General features: G+C 37.5%; 1 protein-coding gene across 1 annotated transcript; it reads left to right on the forward strand.

Moving 5' to 3' along the window:
• The first annotated feature begins 926 nt into the window (after nucleotides 1–926).
• LOC115975361 (cation/H(+) antiporter 18-like) lies at nucleotides 927–5,515 on the forward strand. Its single transcript, XM_031096112.1, has 4 exons — nucleotides 927–1,103; nucleotides 2,106–2,348; nucleotides 3,060–4,061; nucleotides 4,140–5,515. Exons 2-4 carry the CDS (start codon nucleotides 2,148–2,150, stop codon nucleotides 5,346–5,348), a joined length of 2,412 nt encoding a protein of 803 aa, XP_030951972.1. The 5' UTR covers nucleotides 927–1,103; nucleotides 2,106–2,147; the 3' UTR covers nucleotides 5,349–5,515.
• Nucleotides 5,516–17,709: the final 12,194 nt, after the last annotated feature.

The raw sequence follows: 17,709 nt of genomic DNA on the forward strand, positions 1-17,709 counted from the left end.
AGGCGGCTCAGAGTGATTGTGTGAAATGGGAATGTGGGGTTAGGGTTTTTTTTTTTTTTTTTTTTTTTTTTTTTTTTTTAACTTATATATATATATATATACGGGGGTATTTTAGTATTTTTAACTTATATATATAAACGGGTCGGGTCCGGGTCCAGGTTCGGGCCGAGTTTTTGCCAAAACCCGAACCCGACCCGGACCCGCTTCGGGTTTTTAAAAAAAAACCCATACCTGACCCTATAATTTATTAGACCGGGTAAAATCCGGCCCATTAGGGTCGGGCCGGACAGGGTATCCGCGGGTCGGATATAAATTGCCATCCCTGATAGCAAGTGTGTTGCCTTTATTATTGCCCCCGTTGTATTTGTCTGCCATAACTCTTTTGTAGTAGTTTCGCCTGCTATGGGCATGTGACCAAAGTTTTAGCAAAAAGGGGCATAGTTTGTGTATAAGCCGGACTAAGGTGAGTTGCAATTGGATCGATCCTAACTCTCCTATTTAGAACACTTGGGCCACAGTGTAGTAGAAGGCAGCCCAACCCAAAGGCGCAAAATGGCCCACCACATAAATGTTTGGTCATAAAGCTTTATTTAGAGGAGGTTTTTTAAATTTTGTTGATACCTAAGTATTAATAATTATAAAAATGATACTAGTTGATATTTTGATAATAGAGTTTTATTTATTTTATTTAAACACAATATAACCATTGCTTAAGTCACTAGTTGCAACATGTATAACAGAGTATGAGCCATTTCTGTTGTGTCCGAGTTTGACTTTAAAATGAGTTGGTGGGGCCTAGGATATCTGTACACGCATAAATTGATGAAGGAGTTGACAAAGTTCCCTGCTATAAGAACTCTTCTTCCTTATTGCTCGCAGCGTTTACTCTCTATATAAGTTATAAAAATGCCACCTATGCCTTAACTCACACTACTACTTTAATTTCTCTGACTTCACAGTACACAAAATACAAAAGCAAAACTTTTGGCTCTTCAAATACCTCTGCTCCGCTCAACTTAAAGGCGCTGGTTCGAATCTGATCCTTTGTGTCAGCGAGTTCTGGCCATAGCCAGGCAACCATTATACTCCATTCATCAGTTGGGGTCTGTTTTTTTGTTGTCTAGAAATCTAATGCTTTGATGGGTTGCGTTTGTTTCTTTATTAGATATATAGATATTGAGTAGTGTGTTCTGTGCACGGTAAGGAAAACACACATGCATGTGCATATTTCTATTGTGTGGTTTTGTTTAGAGATTATTAAATTAAAATCTGTGCATAGATCGGTTATTGAATTTTGTGGAACATTAACTTAAGTGGGTCAATTATATCAGGTAAATTTTTTTGTGATGAAAGCCTTTATAGAAGTTGTAGATTTTTGGACTTCTTTTCCTGGTTTAGTTATTTTTTGTGATCAAAACTTATAACTGAGTTTCGGTTTGTTTGAAGTCAAGAAAAAGAAAATTGTATATTTTAATCTACATATTTCCAGGGACTGGTTTCGTTTAGAGATTATTAAATGAAAATGTATGAACCATGTTCTGCAGAGAGTGGTTATTGAATTAGTGGACCATTCACTTAAGTGGGTCAATTTTATGAGGTAAAAGCGGTGTGATAAATGCCATATAGAAGCAGTAGTTTGTTTGGACTTGTTTTCCTGGTTTATTTTTTATTTTTTGTGATCAAAATTTATAATTGAGTTTGTGTTTGATTGATGTCAAACTCAAAAGTGGGGCATTAAAATCTATGCATAGATTGGTTATTGAATTTATTGGAACATTAACTTAAGCAGGTCAATTTTATCAGGTAAAATTTTTGTGATGAAAGCCTTAATAGAAGCAGTTTTGGACTTCTTTTCCTGGTTTATTTATTTATTTATTAGACTTAAAGATATCACCTTTAGAGAAAATAATTATCATTAGAGATGGAAGGTGGGTCTCCACCATGTGTTTGTGTGTGTGTGTGAGAGAGAGATTTGTAAGTTCAAAGTTGTTTGGTATGATCTAGAGAATGCTAGTGGATTTCTTTTGGTGGTAAACAAGGAATACCATGCAAACTCAAGTCTAATGTTTTAGACTTTGATTCTGATAAGATGTCTCTCTTTTCAGGCTCTGAAGTAAACTAACTTTTGTAGACTCCGCTAAAGCAAAATGGTTTCCAACGCTACAGCCGGACTGACATGTCCATCTCCAATGAAACCTACATCAAATGGCATATTTCAGGGAGATGATCCTCTTCAATTTTCAATGCCTCTTGCCATTTTGCAGATATGCCTTGTAGTTGTAGTTACAAGGGGTCTGGCTTTCATCCTAAAGCCATTAAGACAGCCACGAGTTATTGCAGAGATCATTGTAAGTTCATTTTTTTCTTCCCATGCAATAAAATTTAATTAAAAGTCAGTTTCTCTTACCTGATATGACATACTTTTGTGCATCCACTATCACTTCAATCCCTTAAGGCAGATACTAAAGAGTAGTACGTAGGTCCTTCACTCTAAGATATCTTTACTATTTTTTTCCCATCAACATCTGAGGTTTAAAAAGTTAATAAGAAACCTATGTGGGTTAAATTTTTTCCAGTTTCTGGTGTAAACTTGGAGTTCTCATGATGTGGTATTGGTCACACAGATTTGTCAGCTACAATTGCAATACCTTGTAAAGAGCAAAAGAAGTTTTATTGTTGAGTTTAAAGAATCACTTGGTTCAACACACCTGCATTTTTGTTTGTACGTGTATCTGTCTATCTATGCATCTGCTGTTTTATTTGTTTTTCCTCTTGGACATGAACTTGTCTTTAGTTTTCTTGAGGTTTACTTTGCAGGATAGAGGAATGAAGGTTGCTTTTTAAAAAAGAAAAAAAGAAAAAGAAAAAGAAAAGAGAAATCACTGTTTTTTTACATGGGCAAGATGACTGAATAGTGTAAATTGTTGGAGCTAAGCCTGCTCTATGGGTTTCACCAAATTGAAATTTTCACATTTAAAATTACTCAGACAGACAGAAATAGGTACCATTGCTTAAATTTGTTTACATTGATGAATTTACGTTGTGTTGCTATTTGACAGGGAGGAATATTACTTGGACCATCAGCTTTGGGACGAAGCAAAAGCTACATGCAAGCTATCTTCCCACCAAAAAGTCTCCCAGTCTTAGATACTCTAGCAAACCTTGGTCTTCTATTCTTTCTATTTCTGGCAGGACTGGAGTTAGATCCTAAATCTCTTCGTCAGACTGGAAAGAGAGCATTGGGCATTGCTCTTGCAGGAATCAGCCTTCCTTTCGCATTAGGAATTGGTTCCTCATATGTCCTAAAAGAAACAATATCTAAAGGTGTAAATGGAACTGCGTTTCTTGTCTTCATGGGTGTGGCCCTCTCCATAACTGCCTTCCCTGTCTTAGCTCGTATTCTGGCTGAATTGAAACTTTTAACTACTGATGTTGGAAGAATGGCTATGTCAGCTGCAGCAGTAAATGATGTGGCTGCTTGGATTCTACTTGCTCTTGCTATTGCCCTCTCTGGCACTGGCAAATCTTCCCTTGTCCCGCTTTGGGTCTTCTTATCTGGCTGCGTTTTTGTTGTTTGTGCAATTTTGATTGTCCCTCCAATCTTCAAATGGATAGCCCAGAGATGCCATGAAGGCGAGCCTGTAAAGGAGACTTACATTTGTGCTACATTGGCTGCTGTTCTGGCTGCTGGGTTTGTTACTGATGCTATTGGAATTCATGCCATGTTTGGTGCTTTCGTGATTGGAGTTCTCATTCCAAAGGATGGGCCATTTGCAGACAGTCTTGTGGAAAAAGTTGAGGATCTTGTATCTGGTCTCTTCCTGCCACTGTACTTTGTTTCAAGTGGATTGAAGACAAATATAGCCACAATTCAGGGGCTCCAATCGTGGGGTCTTCTGGTTTTAGTCATATTTACTGCCTGTTTTGGGAAGATATTTGGCACTCTTCTGGTGACTCTGCTTTGCAAAGCACCTCTCCGTGAAGCTCTGACATTGGGGTTCCTAATGAACACTAAAGGCTTGGTTGAACTCATTGTTCTCAACATTGGTAAAGATAGAAAGGTAATGTGAGTGTTCATTCAGTTTATGGTGAGAATCAAAATCTTATGGTTCTAACAGCTTTGCTTTTTCTATTTGCAGGTATTGAATGACCAGACTTTTGCCATTATGGTTCTAATGGCCCTGTTCACCACCTTCATCACCACACCTATTGTCATGGCTATATATAAGCCAGAAAAAAGGAAAAGAATGGCTGATTACAAGAATAGAACAATTGAAAGGAAGAATCCAAATACCCAACTTAGGATTTTGACTTGCTACCACAGTGCAAGAAACATTCCATCAATTATTAACCTCCTTGAGGCCTCAAGAGGATCTGAGAAGCGTGAAGGACTTTCTGTGTATGCACTGCACCTCATGGAACTCTCTGAGAGGTCCTCAGCTATAATAATGGTACATAAGGCAAGAAAAAACGGGTTGCCCTTCTGGAATAAGAGCCAGCAATCAGATGCTAACCATGTTGTTGTGGCGTTTGAGGCTTTCAGGCAATTGAGTCATGTGTCCATCCGGTCAATGAAAGCAATCTCATCAATGCCTGGCATGCATGATGACATCTGTAACACTGCTGAGAGCAATAGAGCTGCAATTATAATTCTTCCATTCCATAAGCACCAAAGAGTGGATGGTTCACTGGAGACTACCCGAAGTGACTTTCGTTTGGTTAATCGTAAGGTTCTTGAACATGCACGGTGCTCGGTAGGGATTTTGGTTGATCGTGGGCTTGGTGGAACCACCCAAGTAGCAGCAAGTAATGTTTCTTATTTCATTATGGTCCCCTTCTTTGGGGGCTGTGATGACCGTGAAGCCCTTGCTTATGGGGTTCGCATGGCTGAGCACCCTGGTATAAGACTAATGGTCATTCGTTTCATAGTGGAACCTGAAAGCATGGGAGAAATTGTCAGAGTGAATATAGAAGCCGCTAGCTCCAAATTGAGGTCATCAGATGAGGAGTTCCTTGCTGAATTCAAGCAAAATATGGCCAAGGATGGCTCCATCAAATATGAAGAGAAATTGGTTAGAAATGCTGCAGATACAATTGCTGTGCTCAGTGAGCTAAAGCGCTGCAATCTGTTTTTGGTTGGTCGAAGGCCTGAATGTGAAGCAGCCTTAGATTTAAGCAGGAGTGATGATTGCTCAGAACTGGGGCCTGTAGGAGGTTTGTTGACTTCACCTGATTTCTCAACAACAGCATCAGTTTTGATAGTCCAACAATACAAAAGCGGAGCATCTCCAAATTCGACCCTGCAGATGGAGGATGAGTCACCTGACAAAGACTCAGAATCTAACTGAACCACATAATGTAATTGAAAGCTGTCGGATGAGCTTGTTCTCACTCTTAGATAAATCATTGTCTCTCCATGTTCTATATTGAAAAAAAAAAAAGCTACTCATCATATGGTCATTTGTTTACAATCTCATATGTTCTTATTCACTTAAAATGATTGACATTTTACATCTCAACACATTGAAGAATAAAGAACAAAATGAAATTTCTTTATCCTTTATCTTGTTATTTGTAAATGTTATGTTATGAATCAAAGGCATAGTCTATTACTGTCTAGATTTTTCTCTAAACACAAGCGTAATAGTGAATGCTTTAGGGCTAAACTACGCATCTTTTTCATGACTAGAGGGGGCTGCCATAATTCAGAGTTCAAACTAGTATAAGTTGTAAGAGTGTTACCTGACATGGAATGTAGCTGGAATTATTATAATTTGAGGGATTCTTTATGTGTGCTTGTATTGCTTTATAGTATTATAAGGTCACTAGAATGGAAGTTAGGCTAATCTGCTGTGATATACAACCTTCTCTTTTCTATCCTTTTTTAGCTTACGTCTAATTGTATCTTTAATCAAAGATAAAGCTGTGCGGGATGCAAATTGTGAGTTAAGTTTTCGATGCAAATTAATTAAGGTTATTCAATCCTTCTGTTTAGGAAAAAAAAAGAGGTTATTCAAGTCATTTGCAAATTAAGTGTGTCATTCCCGAATACAAATCTTCTATACCACTTTTTGTGTTTCACTTTATGTTCCACCAATCACAACTTAGCATTCCTATAATTTATGGCATTGATGCAGTTGATGGCCACAATAATGTGTACAACGCCACCATCCCCCCTCTCCTACTGCGTTGAGTACTATATTATAACAACAATCAAGTCTTAATCCCCACCCCCCACCCCCCTCTCCTGATTGAGTACTATATTATTCACTTAGTATCATATTTATATATTATAACAACAATCAAGTCTTAATCTCAAAATAACAATAACAATCTGATGTAGGACACTGACTAATATTCAAATTTTGTAATTATTTAATTTTAGTATTTTTATGTAATTTTTGTTATTTTAAGTTTAAGTTATTTATTTCCTTCTTTTTAGGTGCTTTTAATGTTGATTAGTCAAATTAGGGTTTTATATACTTTTATAGCCGCCTTTAGGGTTTCTAGTTGCCCTAGGTTTTGATTTTTACTATTTAAACGCATTGTAGCCTCCAAAGGCAATTAAGTTTTAAGACTATTATTAATAAAATGCAGACTTTTGTCGAATTCTTTCTCTAGTGGATTCTAGTTTATCATCTTGGAACCCCTCGTGGATTCAAGGAACCCCTCGTGGATTCAAGGTTTACTACCCAAAAATTAACAGTTTAGTTTCTATTCCATTAAGAGAGTATTGTGTGTGTGCTTTCTTCAAGCTTCCGTGACATCAATTGGTATCAAAGCCTTGACTTACCCTGTTCTGATTGCTAACAAGCGAGATGGTAACCACCACCACAACAACGACGAATAACTTAGCTAGTATTGTGTGACGTGCAACAAGCACTCACAAGTATCTATGCTAGAATGGCATCGTTGAAGAATGGAAACAATAGGGATAACTACAACGGAGATGTAATTCATGGGCAATTCAAGGAACCCCTCGTGGATTCAAGGAACCCCTCGTGGATTCAAGGTTTACTACCCAAAAATTAACAGTTTAGTTTCTATTCCATTAAGAGAGTATTGTGTGTGTGCTTTCTTCAAGCTTCCGTGACATCAATTGGTATCAAAGCCTTGACTTACCCTGTTCTGATTGCTAACAAGCGAGATGGTAACCACCACCACAACAACGACGAATAACTTAGCTAGTATTGTGTGATGTGCAACAAGCACTCACAAGTATCTATGCTAGAATGGCATCGTTGAAGAATGGAAACAATAGGGATAACTACAACGGAGATGTAATTCATGGGCAACCTATTGGTAAGCAAATCTCATATAGACCTTATAAGAGAATTGCAAGTTTTAATGGTTATTTTTATAAAGAGATTTTCTTGATTGGTTACTTGATCTAGATGATTTATTTGATTATGAGAATATTTGTGATGAGAGAAAAGTTAAACTTGCTTTGTATAAACTTAGTGAATATGCCTTATGTTGGTGGGAATGATTACAATCTAATAGAATCCAACAAGGTGAAGACAAAATTTGTTCATGCCCAAAGATGAAAAAGATGCTTGCTATCAACTTTTATCCTTTGGATTGTGATGAACTTTTGTTGTATACAAAATAAGATTATTATTGGCCAAAACTTTCATACTTGAATTATTTTGAAGAGTCAAATATTCTACCATTAAAGGAAGAATTGCATGTTGAAGAAAATATTGTTCTTGAAGATTATGTAGAACTTAAAGAACAAAATATAGAGATTATTGAAGAAATTAATGAAGGTCTTGTTATGGAAGAAGATCCTAAAATCAAGATTATTGTGGAGGAGAATAATGAAGATCCTATTATAGAGAAAGAACTTGACGTCGAGATGGTAGAGACCATTGAGGAAGAAATTGAAGAGGAAAGTTTCAAGGATCTTAATGAAATCGAATCATATGATTATTGTTGATACCTATTTTTGCAACACATTTTTTACAAGCTCAATTCAATCGAGTCCAACTGCCTTGTGGGCTCAATTTATGTATTATAATTTATTTTATTCTTTTAAGCATGGCCTAAGCCCATGCGACATATTTAGGGAAATTGAGAAAGTGTAGTTTGAAGGGTTTGGGTCGGCTCCTTTTGGACCTTTTGCATAAGCCCAGCACATGCATGCTACCAAGTGGGCAAGGGACAATAGTAGCACCTCAGGTTCATGGAGGAGGCCTTGTACCTAAAATTTCCACCCCAGAACAACTTTTATACTCTAGCTGACTATGGCTCAAAGTTTCTGCCCGAACCCTTTTTTCCTTTAAAAATGGTTTGCTCTCATTGGCCAACTTCAGCTACTAGCCCTCATTTAGGTGGGCCTCCCAATGGTTTGAAACAACTAAAAAGGGGAAGCCAATGAGGGTTTAGTCAAGCATTTCCCTTAATGACGATAAAAGTAAGCCTTCCTTTTATCCAAACAAAAGAAAACTTGAAAATTACTACTTGCTTAACACCTTGGGGTCCTAAGCCTTTTCTATTAACCAAAAGCCAGTCATTAGCAACACTCCAAACTCAACATAAAACTCTCCCTTTAGCTCAAAAACCAACCCACCACGTTCTACCCTCAGAATTGAAACTTTAGAGCAAGAGCTTATTCAACCAGCTAACATTCACACAATCCTTAAGGCAAGGGATGGAAATATGGGTACAGGGGAACCTTCCCTCTCTTCCTCACAACCTCTCTCAATTTCATTTTCTTGCTGATTGTGGGTCGAAGTTTCAGACATGTTGTATTTTTGTGTACTTTTACTGCATTTTCTTGTATTTCAATTATGACATTTCGATTTCTCTCTTATTAAAGCACCATTAGCCTTTTGTTCATTATACATTTGAAATTTTGGGTTTGATTCTCCACAAATAAACATTTCTAAAGAACCCAAGGGAAGATTTAGGCTAATCTTGAATTTTTGGCCCTTGTCGCAAAAACGTCCCCAACATTTTGAGAAGTTATCTTTGAGTAATATGGAGAACACTAAGGGAGGAAGAAATCCCACTAACAACTCTTGGCGTTGGGATACCATTGGTTTGACATAACCAAATTCACTAAAAATCGCCGCACTTCTAAGTGGACTCCAACCTCATCCTCACATATCCTATAAGCGTTCAAGACGTGAGCGCCCTATAGCCTTTTATACTTGGGGGCTTGATCTCATTGGACCTATCCATCTACCCTTGAACAACTACATTTGGGTCTTTGCCATTAGTAAGTAGTTCACTAAGTGGGTAGAAGCAATTTCACTCAAGAAAAGTAATGGGAAATGCTATATCCAAACTCATCAAGAAGCAATGCATTTGTCACTATGACATCTCACTTATAGCAAAAACAATACTTCTCATAACAATTTTCGAAGGCAAGCCCTAAAAAGCATTAGGAAGTCAGTGGACTATCATATTATCTAAGCATGGTGAGACCCCTACATGCTAAGGTGCAATGCCTTCAATAAGGTAGGGAAAACCAATACTTTCACCTAATGGCAAACCTTGCGAAAAGCAAGAAAGTCAACAAATTACTCTTACGATAAAACTTCTAAATGTGGAGGTGAACATACTCCCAATAAGGTAGGGAAAGTCAAATACATACTCTTTCAATGGTAAGCCCTATCAGATGGTTAGGAAGCCAACATAGTCCTCAACAAGGTAGGAAAGCCAATGTGTCCTCAAAGGTAAGCCCTATCGAATGATTAGGAAGATGTCATATTATTCATATTGGGCAAGACCCTTACTTGTGAGGGTGCAACACTCTCAACAAGGTAAGGAAAGACAAAATTTTCTTGTAGTTCAAGCACTATGATTTGCTACATGCGGGGACATAGCCATCCTTAAAGAATATGGGAAAGACCACACAACAAATCACTACCTCATTGCCACATGGGAATTTGCTATATGTGAGGATAAAACTCCTTAAGAAAATAAAAAAATTGTGCATTCTATAAGTTGTTATATGCGAGAACGTGATTTCTTCAAAATATGATAGCAATACAAGCTTTATTCAAGTCGCTATCTATGAGAGCACAATCGCCTCTATGAAATGGTGACAAACAAGTGCATCATAAACTGCAACCTAACACATGTCAAGTAGAAGTCGACTACCAAACGGCGAGATAATTTTCAATATATATGAGTTACTGTCTGTGAAACCAAAATCTATCCGTCAATAAAGTGCTGAACAAATGATGCACAGACAGCAAGACGTATGTTGCACCATAACCTTTTCACAAAGGTATGACAACCAAGTAACATGTCTACCAACTTTCCCTTTCAAAGGCAAAGCCATATTCACAACATATCCAATCAAGCACGAGTTATTCTCAAGAGACTACGTGTGCATAATCTATCAAAATTGATAGGCCAAAAATGAATTGACCCATTGTGATAAATTAATTGATTAATTAGCCAAGTTTATTAATTAATCAAATTAACATGCAAACGTGTGGTAGCACAAACAAATCACCAATAAACTAAGTATGTAGTGGAAAATAAATTGACACGGTGATTTATTTACGAATGGGGAAAAACAACACGGCAAAAACCCCATCGGGTGATTTTAAGATCATCACTTCCAAGAATCCACTATTATCAAAACAGGCGGTTACAAGTAAAAAAATCCTAGTACCTTATACCAACCTACAATTGAACCCTTACCCCAATACCCAATTTGACTTATTCTGTAGTGACAATCTCTCCTTGTAATGTGTGGCTCCCAGTACGTGACTAACCAATTGCACGGATCCCAGTACACGACTTCAATCACCAACTAGAGAAGGTTGTTGGTTGCAAAGTTTTTCAGTTCATCACATGATAAAGATCAAGAAGCTCCTTGGTTACAAAACCCTACGGTGCACAAACACAATAACTTTTTCACAAGAAAGATGAACTAAGGCAAAATCTGTCTCCGGTCACAATTTGCTTGAACAAATTTTGCTCAACACTTGTGCAACTTGTTCCACCTTTGACAGCCTTTAAAATAATCCTTTTATATGTCTATGGTTGTGAGAAAAGAAAACCCAAATATGCAATCACGGATTGGAGTCAAAACAAACCTAAAACTCTGTTTTTCATAAATCTCGACAGATGCCTATCTGTCGAGCTGTTGTCGAGCCATGGGCTAGAACAGCTCTTTAAGGCTCGATAGATGGCTAGCTGTCGAGCTAGCTGTCAAGCTTTAATAAACAGCACTTTCTGCACTTGAATCTTGGATAGACTTTCATGGTTTTAACACTTGAACTTGAAACAAGGTTTCTTAAAGTATTAACCACATTGTAAATCTACCCAATTACAAGTAAAATGCGTTTTGTCAAAAGATTAGCTAATTACATAAAATAGTGACATATGTTCCTAACAAGTGAATCACATATGTCCTAACAAAAATTATGTTACTCAATCACGAGGTGCACATTACCTTTCCAAGCAAGCTCTCCTCAACATACTTAAATGCTCACAGTCATACATGGGTTGTTTCCCAAAAAAAAAACATACAGACTATCAAAGAAAGGTACAAATTACAAGTTATATACATCCTTGAGGTACAAATCATTTTTTCATTCCAAAATACAAATTATACAAGCAAATATCATATATTTTTGCTTGGAGTAAATGCACTTTTAATCCCTACATTTTAAGGTCATTTTTATTTTGGTTCTTACATTTCTATTTTACTACTTTTAGTCCCTAAACCAATTAACGTGTGACATTTAAGTCTTTACCGTTAGCCAACTAACGGGAAAAGCTGAGGTGGCAAACGGAACACCCTATTAGCTGATATGGTGCTAACGTGGCGATTAAAATATTATTTGGAATTTTTATATGCCACGTTAGCATTTTAATTTTTTATAAAACAACATTAAACTCAATCCCAAGACCCAGAAAAATTAAACTCAATCTCAGGACTTCTCAAATCTAGAAAAATTAAACTCAAATCAACCCCTCCATAAATCTCAATCCCAAGACCCACGGTGAGCTACTACCCATGACCCCACGAACCCAGGTCCACCCACAGCACCATGACCCCACGCTGATGTCCATCGTGACAACCCAAAATCTCAGATCGACCACCACCAAAATCCAAATCGCAACCTACATGTCACGCTCCTCAAAACCCAGACCCAAATTAGTCATGCTCCTCCTCCACAAATCAAAACCCAAACCCATAGATTAGCTTCGCCGGCGACAGATCGAAGATGTTGGAGGTGGGTATGGCTTTGCCAGCATGAGGGAGATTTTTGCCTTGGTGGATTGGGTACATGCAAAGCTCGAAGTGGGCAGAGGTGAGAGAAGAGAAGAAAAGGGAGAAAACTCATCGAATTGGCATCGGAGTGTGGGGTGGAGCTGCGTCAGAGTGTGGGTGGACGTCGAACCTTCGACGGAGTGTGGGGTGGAGCTGCGTCTCTCTGTCGTCAGTGCGTAAGGGTGGAGCTGAAGGGTTTCGTAGCGGTTGCTTTCTCTTGGAATTGGAATTGGAGGGCTTGTGAGGCTAAGGGTTGTGAGTTTTGGGGTGAGCAAGAGCGTAGGGAGAGAATAAGCTCATTGAAGAAATGGAAGCAACAACAACAGCCATTTTTAGTTTTGGCTCAAATGAAATGAAAGAAGTGGCAAAGAAAAGTCTTGGGAGTTTTTCAACCCAAACCTAGAAACGATGCCATTGGATCTGCTTCAAACCCAGATATGCTCCTGATAAGAACATAAAAAAGGAAAATAAAAAATAAAATAACCATTCAGATCTGGGTTGGTGTTTGTGTGCAATTGATTTTTGTGGAAGAATTTGTGTACGAATTTTGGAATATTTTGGGTTTCTATTCTTTTGTTCTTGGGATTGAATATTCTGGGTTTGTTGTTCTTGTGTATGAGATCAAGATGAATTTGGAATAGGAATTTGATAATTTGAATGTGAAATTTATGAGTTTATGGAGTTTATGAGTTTATGGGTTTCTAATCTTATTGTTCTTGTTCAAGGATCTAAGATCTCCATTCATATGATTTTTTTTTTTTTTAAATTCTGTTTGTAATTTTTTTTTATTTAGTTAAAATTAATTTTTTTAATTTAGATGCTGATGTGGCCTTTTTTAATGCCAAAATAGATTTTTTTTAATTATTATTTTAATATGCCGTCAGCCACATCAGCTTTTTCTGTTAGTTGGGTGACGGTAAGGACTTAAATGTCATGTGTTAATTGGTTTAAGGACTAAAAGTGGTAAAATAGAAATGTAAGGACTAAAATAGAAATGACCCCAAAATGTAGGGACCAAAAGTGCATTTACGCCTTTTTGCTTTGTACAAAATGTGAATTGTGTCTACTAACCATGATAGTATAAACTCAAAGTGGGCACCAATACATCTAAATAGAAGTTGCTCTATACATCAGTGGGCTATTCACAAAGGCAAAATACAAGAGAAAGTGTCTCCAAGATAGCAACCCCTATTACACATTACAACCAGTCCAAACCTCTAAAGCCTAAAGCTCAATACAAAACAATCGGCATATCCTTAATCAAGTTCTTTACAACACTCTTTCATTCAAACAGTCTTTCCTCGACCAAAGGAACAAATCAAGTCCTATGCATTTTCATTACCACAACCACTCTCTAGTCATTAAAAAGGAAAGCTCCATGTTTGTTGATATTTTCCTCACCAAGCTTAACCAAAGAAGCCTTGTGATCCTTTTGAGGTGAGCTGGGAGTGATGAGATTAGACAAAAGAGACTAAATTTCAACTCAGGCACTCAATTTCACAATAACTTATGATGTTGTCTCTTAACATTGAAACTTAAAGACCTAGACCTACGCATAGATAGCAAGACGACAAGTTCATCAAATGTTCAACACCAACAAGAAATGGACCAAAAAAGGTTCAAAGTTACTAACAGTGGTCATGGTACCATTTATTGCAGCTCTATGTTGCTGTTTGCAACGACTTCAACCTTAGAAAATGATGTTTTAGTTAAATCCCAAATGAAAGAAAAGTAACCTGATAACAAAACTAAAGCAAGGAAGTAAAATGGCAAAAGTGGTGTGAAAGTCCAAGCTTCTACAAGAAGAAATGCTAAAATCACCTATGTAGTATGAAAGTCAAATGCTACAAAGGAGGAAAGCCAAAGTCACCAAGGTGTCAAGGAAGTGAAAGTTCCTATGGTAAATGCTAAAGTTATCATTGCAAGTATGAAAGTAAAGACTAATGAAGAAAAGAAAATTCTAAAGCTACATGTGGACATAAAAATCAAGGAGCATATCGGGTTGGACCTATCACTTGGTTACAACTCGAATTTCTTGGACTCATGACCACGAAATCTCTACAAATGGGCTTCATTGACCAATATCTTCTCAACAACAACAACAATAAAAAGCAAAAAGAAAAAAAGAGAGCGTTTGGGGTGCTAATTCCCAAACTCGCAACATCTACAAGCAATGGGAAATACCAATTATTCACATGCATGTTGCAAGCACCTAGCGTGCTTGGGGGGCTAATGTTGATACTCATTTTTGCGACACATTTTTTACAAGCTCAATTCAGTCAAGTCCAACTGCCTTGTGGGCTCAATTCATGTACTATATTATATTATATTTTTTTAAGTATGGCCCAAGCCCATGCGACATATTTGGGGAAATTGAGGAAGTGTGATTTTAAGGGTATGGGTCAGTTCCTTTCAAACCTTTTGCATGAGCCCAGCAAATGCGTGCTAGCAAGTGAGCAAGGGACACTAGTAGCACATCAGGTTCATAAAAGAGGTCTTGTACCTAAAATTTTCACCCAAAATAGTCTTTATGTTTTGGCTGATTATGGCCTAAAGTTTCTGCCCAAACCCTTTTTTCCTTAAAAAATGGTTGGCTTTCATTGGCCAACTTCAGTTGCTAGCCCTTATTCAGGTGAGCCTCCCAATGGTTTGAAACAATTGAAAAGAGGGAGCCAATGAGGGATTAGTCAAGCATTTCCCTTAATGATGATAAAAGTAAGCCTTCCTTTTATCCAAACAAAAGCAAACCTGAAAATTACTATTTTTTTAACACCTTAGGGTCCTAAGCCTTTTCTATTAACCAAAAGCCAGTCATTAGTAACACCCCAAACTCAATATAAAACTCTCATTTCAACTCAAAAACCAACCCACTATGTTTTACCCTCAGAGTTAAAACTTTAGAGTAAAATCTCATTCAACCAGCTAACATCTGCACAATTCTAAAGCCAAGGGGTGGACATATGAGTGCAGGGGAATCTTCCCTCTCTTCCTCACAATCTCTTTCAATTTCCTTTTCTTGCTGACCATGGATTGAAGTTTTGGACCTGTTGTGTTTCTGTGTACTTTTTCTGCATTTTCTTGTATTTCAGTTATGGCATTTCGATTCTCTCTTGTTAAAGCACCATTAGCCTTTTGTTCATTATACATTTGAAATTTTGGGCTTGATCCTCCACAAATAAACATTTCTAAAGAACCCAAGGGGAGATTTGAGCTAATCTTGCATTTTTGGCCCTTGTCGCAAAAATGTCCCCGACAATTATCAATCTCAAGATCCTTTTTATTTTGGTGGTAAGCGATACACCAAAATTTATTGATTTTATTGAGGTTGATAGATTTGATTCAATTGTCAATTCTTATTTGGTAAATCTTTACAATTACATGAAGACCAAGGAAAAAGAAATTCAATTTGATTTGTTTATTCCATTGATAATTTGCAAGTATGGAACGAAGATCAAGGGGCTCAAGCATTCAAAGTATTTGTTTATTTGGAGCAGAAGATTTCAGATTTCGAAGATGAACTGAAGGATGAGTTTGTTTCAAGTGGAGGGGTTTGATGTAGGACATGGTCTTGTATTTAAATTTCGTAATTATTTAATTTTAGTATTTTTATGTAATTTTTGTTATTTTAGGTTTAGGTTATTTATTTCATTCTTTTTAGGTGCTTTTAATGTTGTTTATTTAAATTAGAGTTTTATATACTTTCGTAGTAGCCTTTAGGGTTTCTAGTTGCCCTAGGTTTTGTTTTTACTATTTAAAAGCATTATAGCATTACATTTTGAGACTATTATTAATAAAATATAGACTTTTGTTTGAATTCTTTATCTGGTGGATTCTAGTTTATCACCTTGTGGATTCAAAAAACCTCTCATGGATTTGAGGTTTACTACCCAGAAACTAACAATTTAGTTTCTATTCCATCAAGAGAACATCGCACACGATACTCTAACATAAACTAAACTGTTAGTTTTTGGATAGTAAACCTCAAATCCATGAGAGGTTTTTTGAATTCACGAGGGGTTCCTTGAATCCACAAGGTGATACTAGAATCCACCAGAGATAGAATTCGATAAAGGTCTGTATTTTATTAGGGCAAATTACAACTTACCCATCTGTAGTTTGCCTGAAATTTAACCTACTTATCTGTGGTTTGATTTTTAATACTTTACCCACCTGTGGTCCTTTCCGTTTGTGCTTTGTAACCCACCTCCCAACTTGTCTAACATCTTATATGCCAAAATCAAAACACAAAACAACATTAAAATCACTTAAAAAGAAGGGAATAAATAACCTAAACCTAAAATAACAAAAACTACATAAAAATATTAAAATTAAATAATTACAAAATTTGAATATTAGACTGTGTTCTACATCACAATCAAGCTTTGGTTCTAAACATGTTATAACAACAATCAAATCTTAATCCCAAAATAACAATAAAAACAAGCCTTTGTTCCAAAATTAAAAATTTTGAGGTTAGTTATAGATTGTTGTAAGGACACAATTCCTTCGCGGCCCAATAATGGTGTTGGGCTCGCATATGAAAGATCCCTCACAATATGATTTGTAGATAGTGGGTTTGAAAAACTAGCCGTTGGTCACGGGGCGATGCCCGGTCTTGGTTTTAGAGGAATTCGTGTAGAAAAAGGATTTGGGCTTGAACATTTAAGCCCTACAGCGTCGCATCCTATGGTATGGGTCTCCTCGAACCTGATCCGAGGACCATTAAGGTCTTACCCCGGTTACCCGACGATGGGTTTTTTCCGTCATCTCAGGTGTTGTTTAGGTGTTCTCACCCGTGTAGTCTCTCTTTTTCTGGAGGTGGGATGGCCTCCCCTTAGATTTACTTACTTTCTTCTTTTATACTCGTCTGCGTTAACTGCCCTTCGTCCACGTGTAGGGTCAACCTTTACAAGACTGATATTTGTCCCATCAGTCTAATCCCAGAATTGTTGGGGATGATTGATAAGACTGAAGAATACGGCTCTGCTAGGTGCAGAGTCTTATCTGGGAAGGGTCATAAGGGTAACTTTCCCAAAATATTTTAGGTCTCCTTTCAAGTTTAGTCCTATACCAGTTTTACCCCTTTATTCCGGTGGGATTTTGGATCTACCGAGGACTGAACTGTCCTCGGCTGTATTCCAAAACAATCTTGTGCTCTATGTTATCGGGCTTGGGCCATAGCTCTCCTCGGCTTGGGCCTTCGGACTCTCCACGAGCAAATGGACCTGGCCCATAGATTATTGGGCCCCACAATAGCCCCTCAAAACCCGGCTGTCCAACCTCCCGGTTGGAAAGGGGGGTTTTGGCAATGCCGAGCCTTTATTACTGCTCCTTTAATATAGCCCTCCATTAATGCTGACGGTTTCTCCACCTGCCTAGAAGATATATCGGCTTATAAGGTGCTCCCTTTAATTTGCTCGTGACTCGCTCTTGCCGTTTGGCTGTCCAAGACGCGCCTTTAATGA

Source organism: Quercus lobata, chromosome 2, assembly GCF_001633185.2.
Source record: "Quercus lobata isolate SW786 chromosome 2, ValleyOak3.0 Primary Assembly, whole genome shotgun sequence".
NCBI classification, from domain to species: domain Eukaryota; kingdom Viridiplantae; phylum Streptophyta; class Magnoliopsida; order Fagales; family Fagaceae; genus Quercus; species Quercus lobata.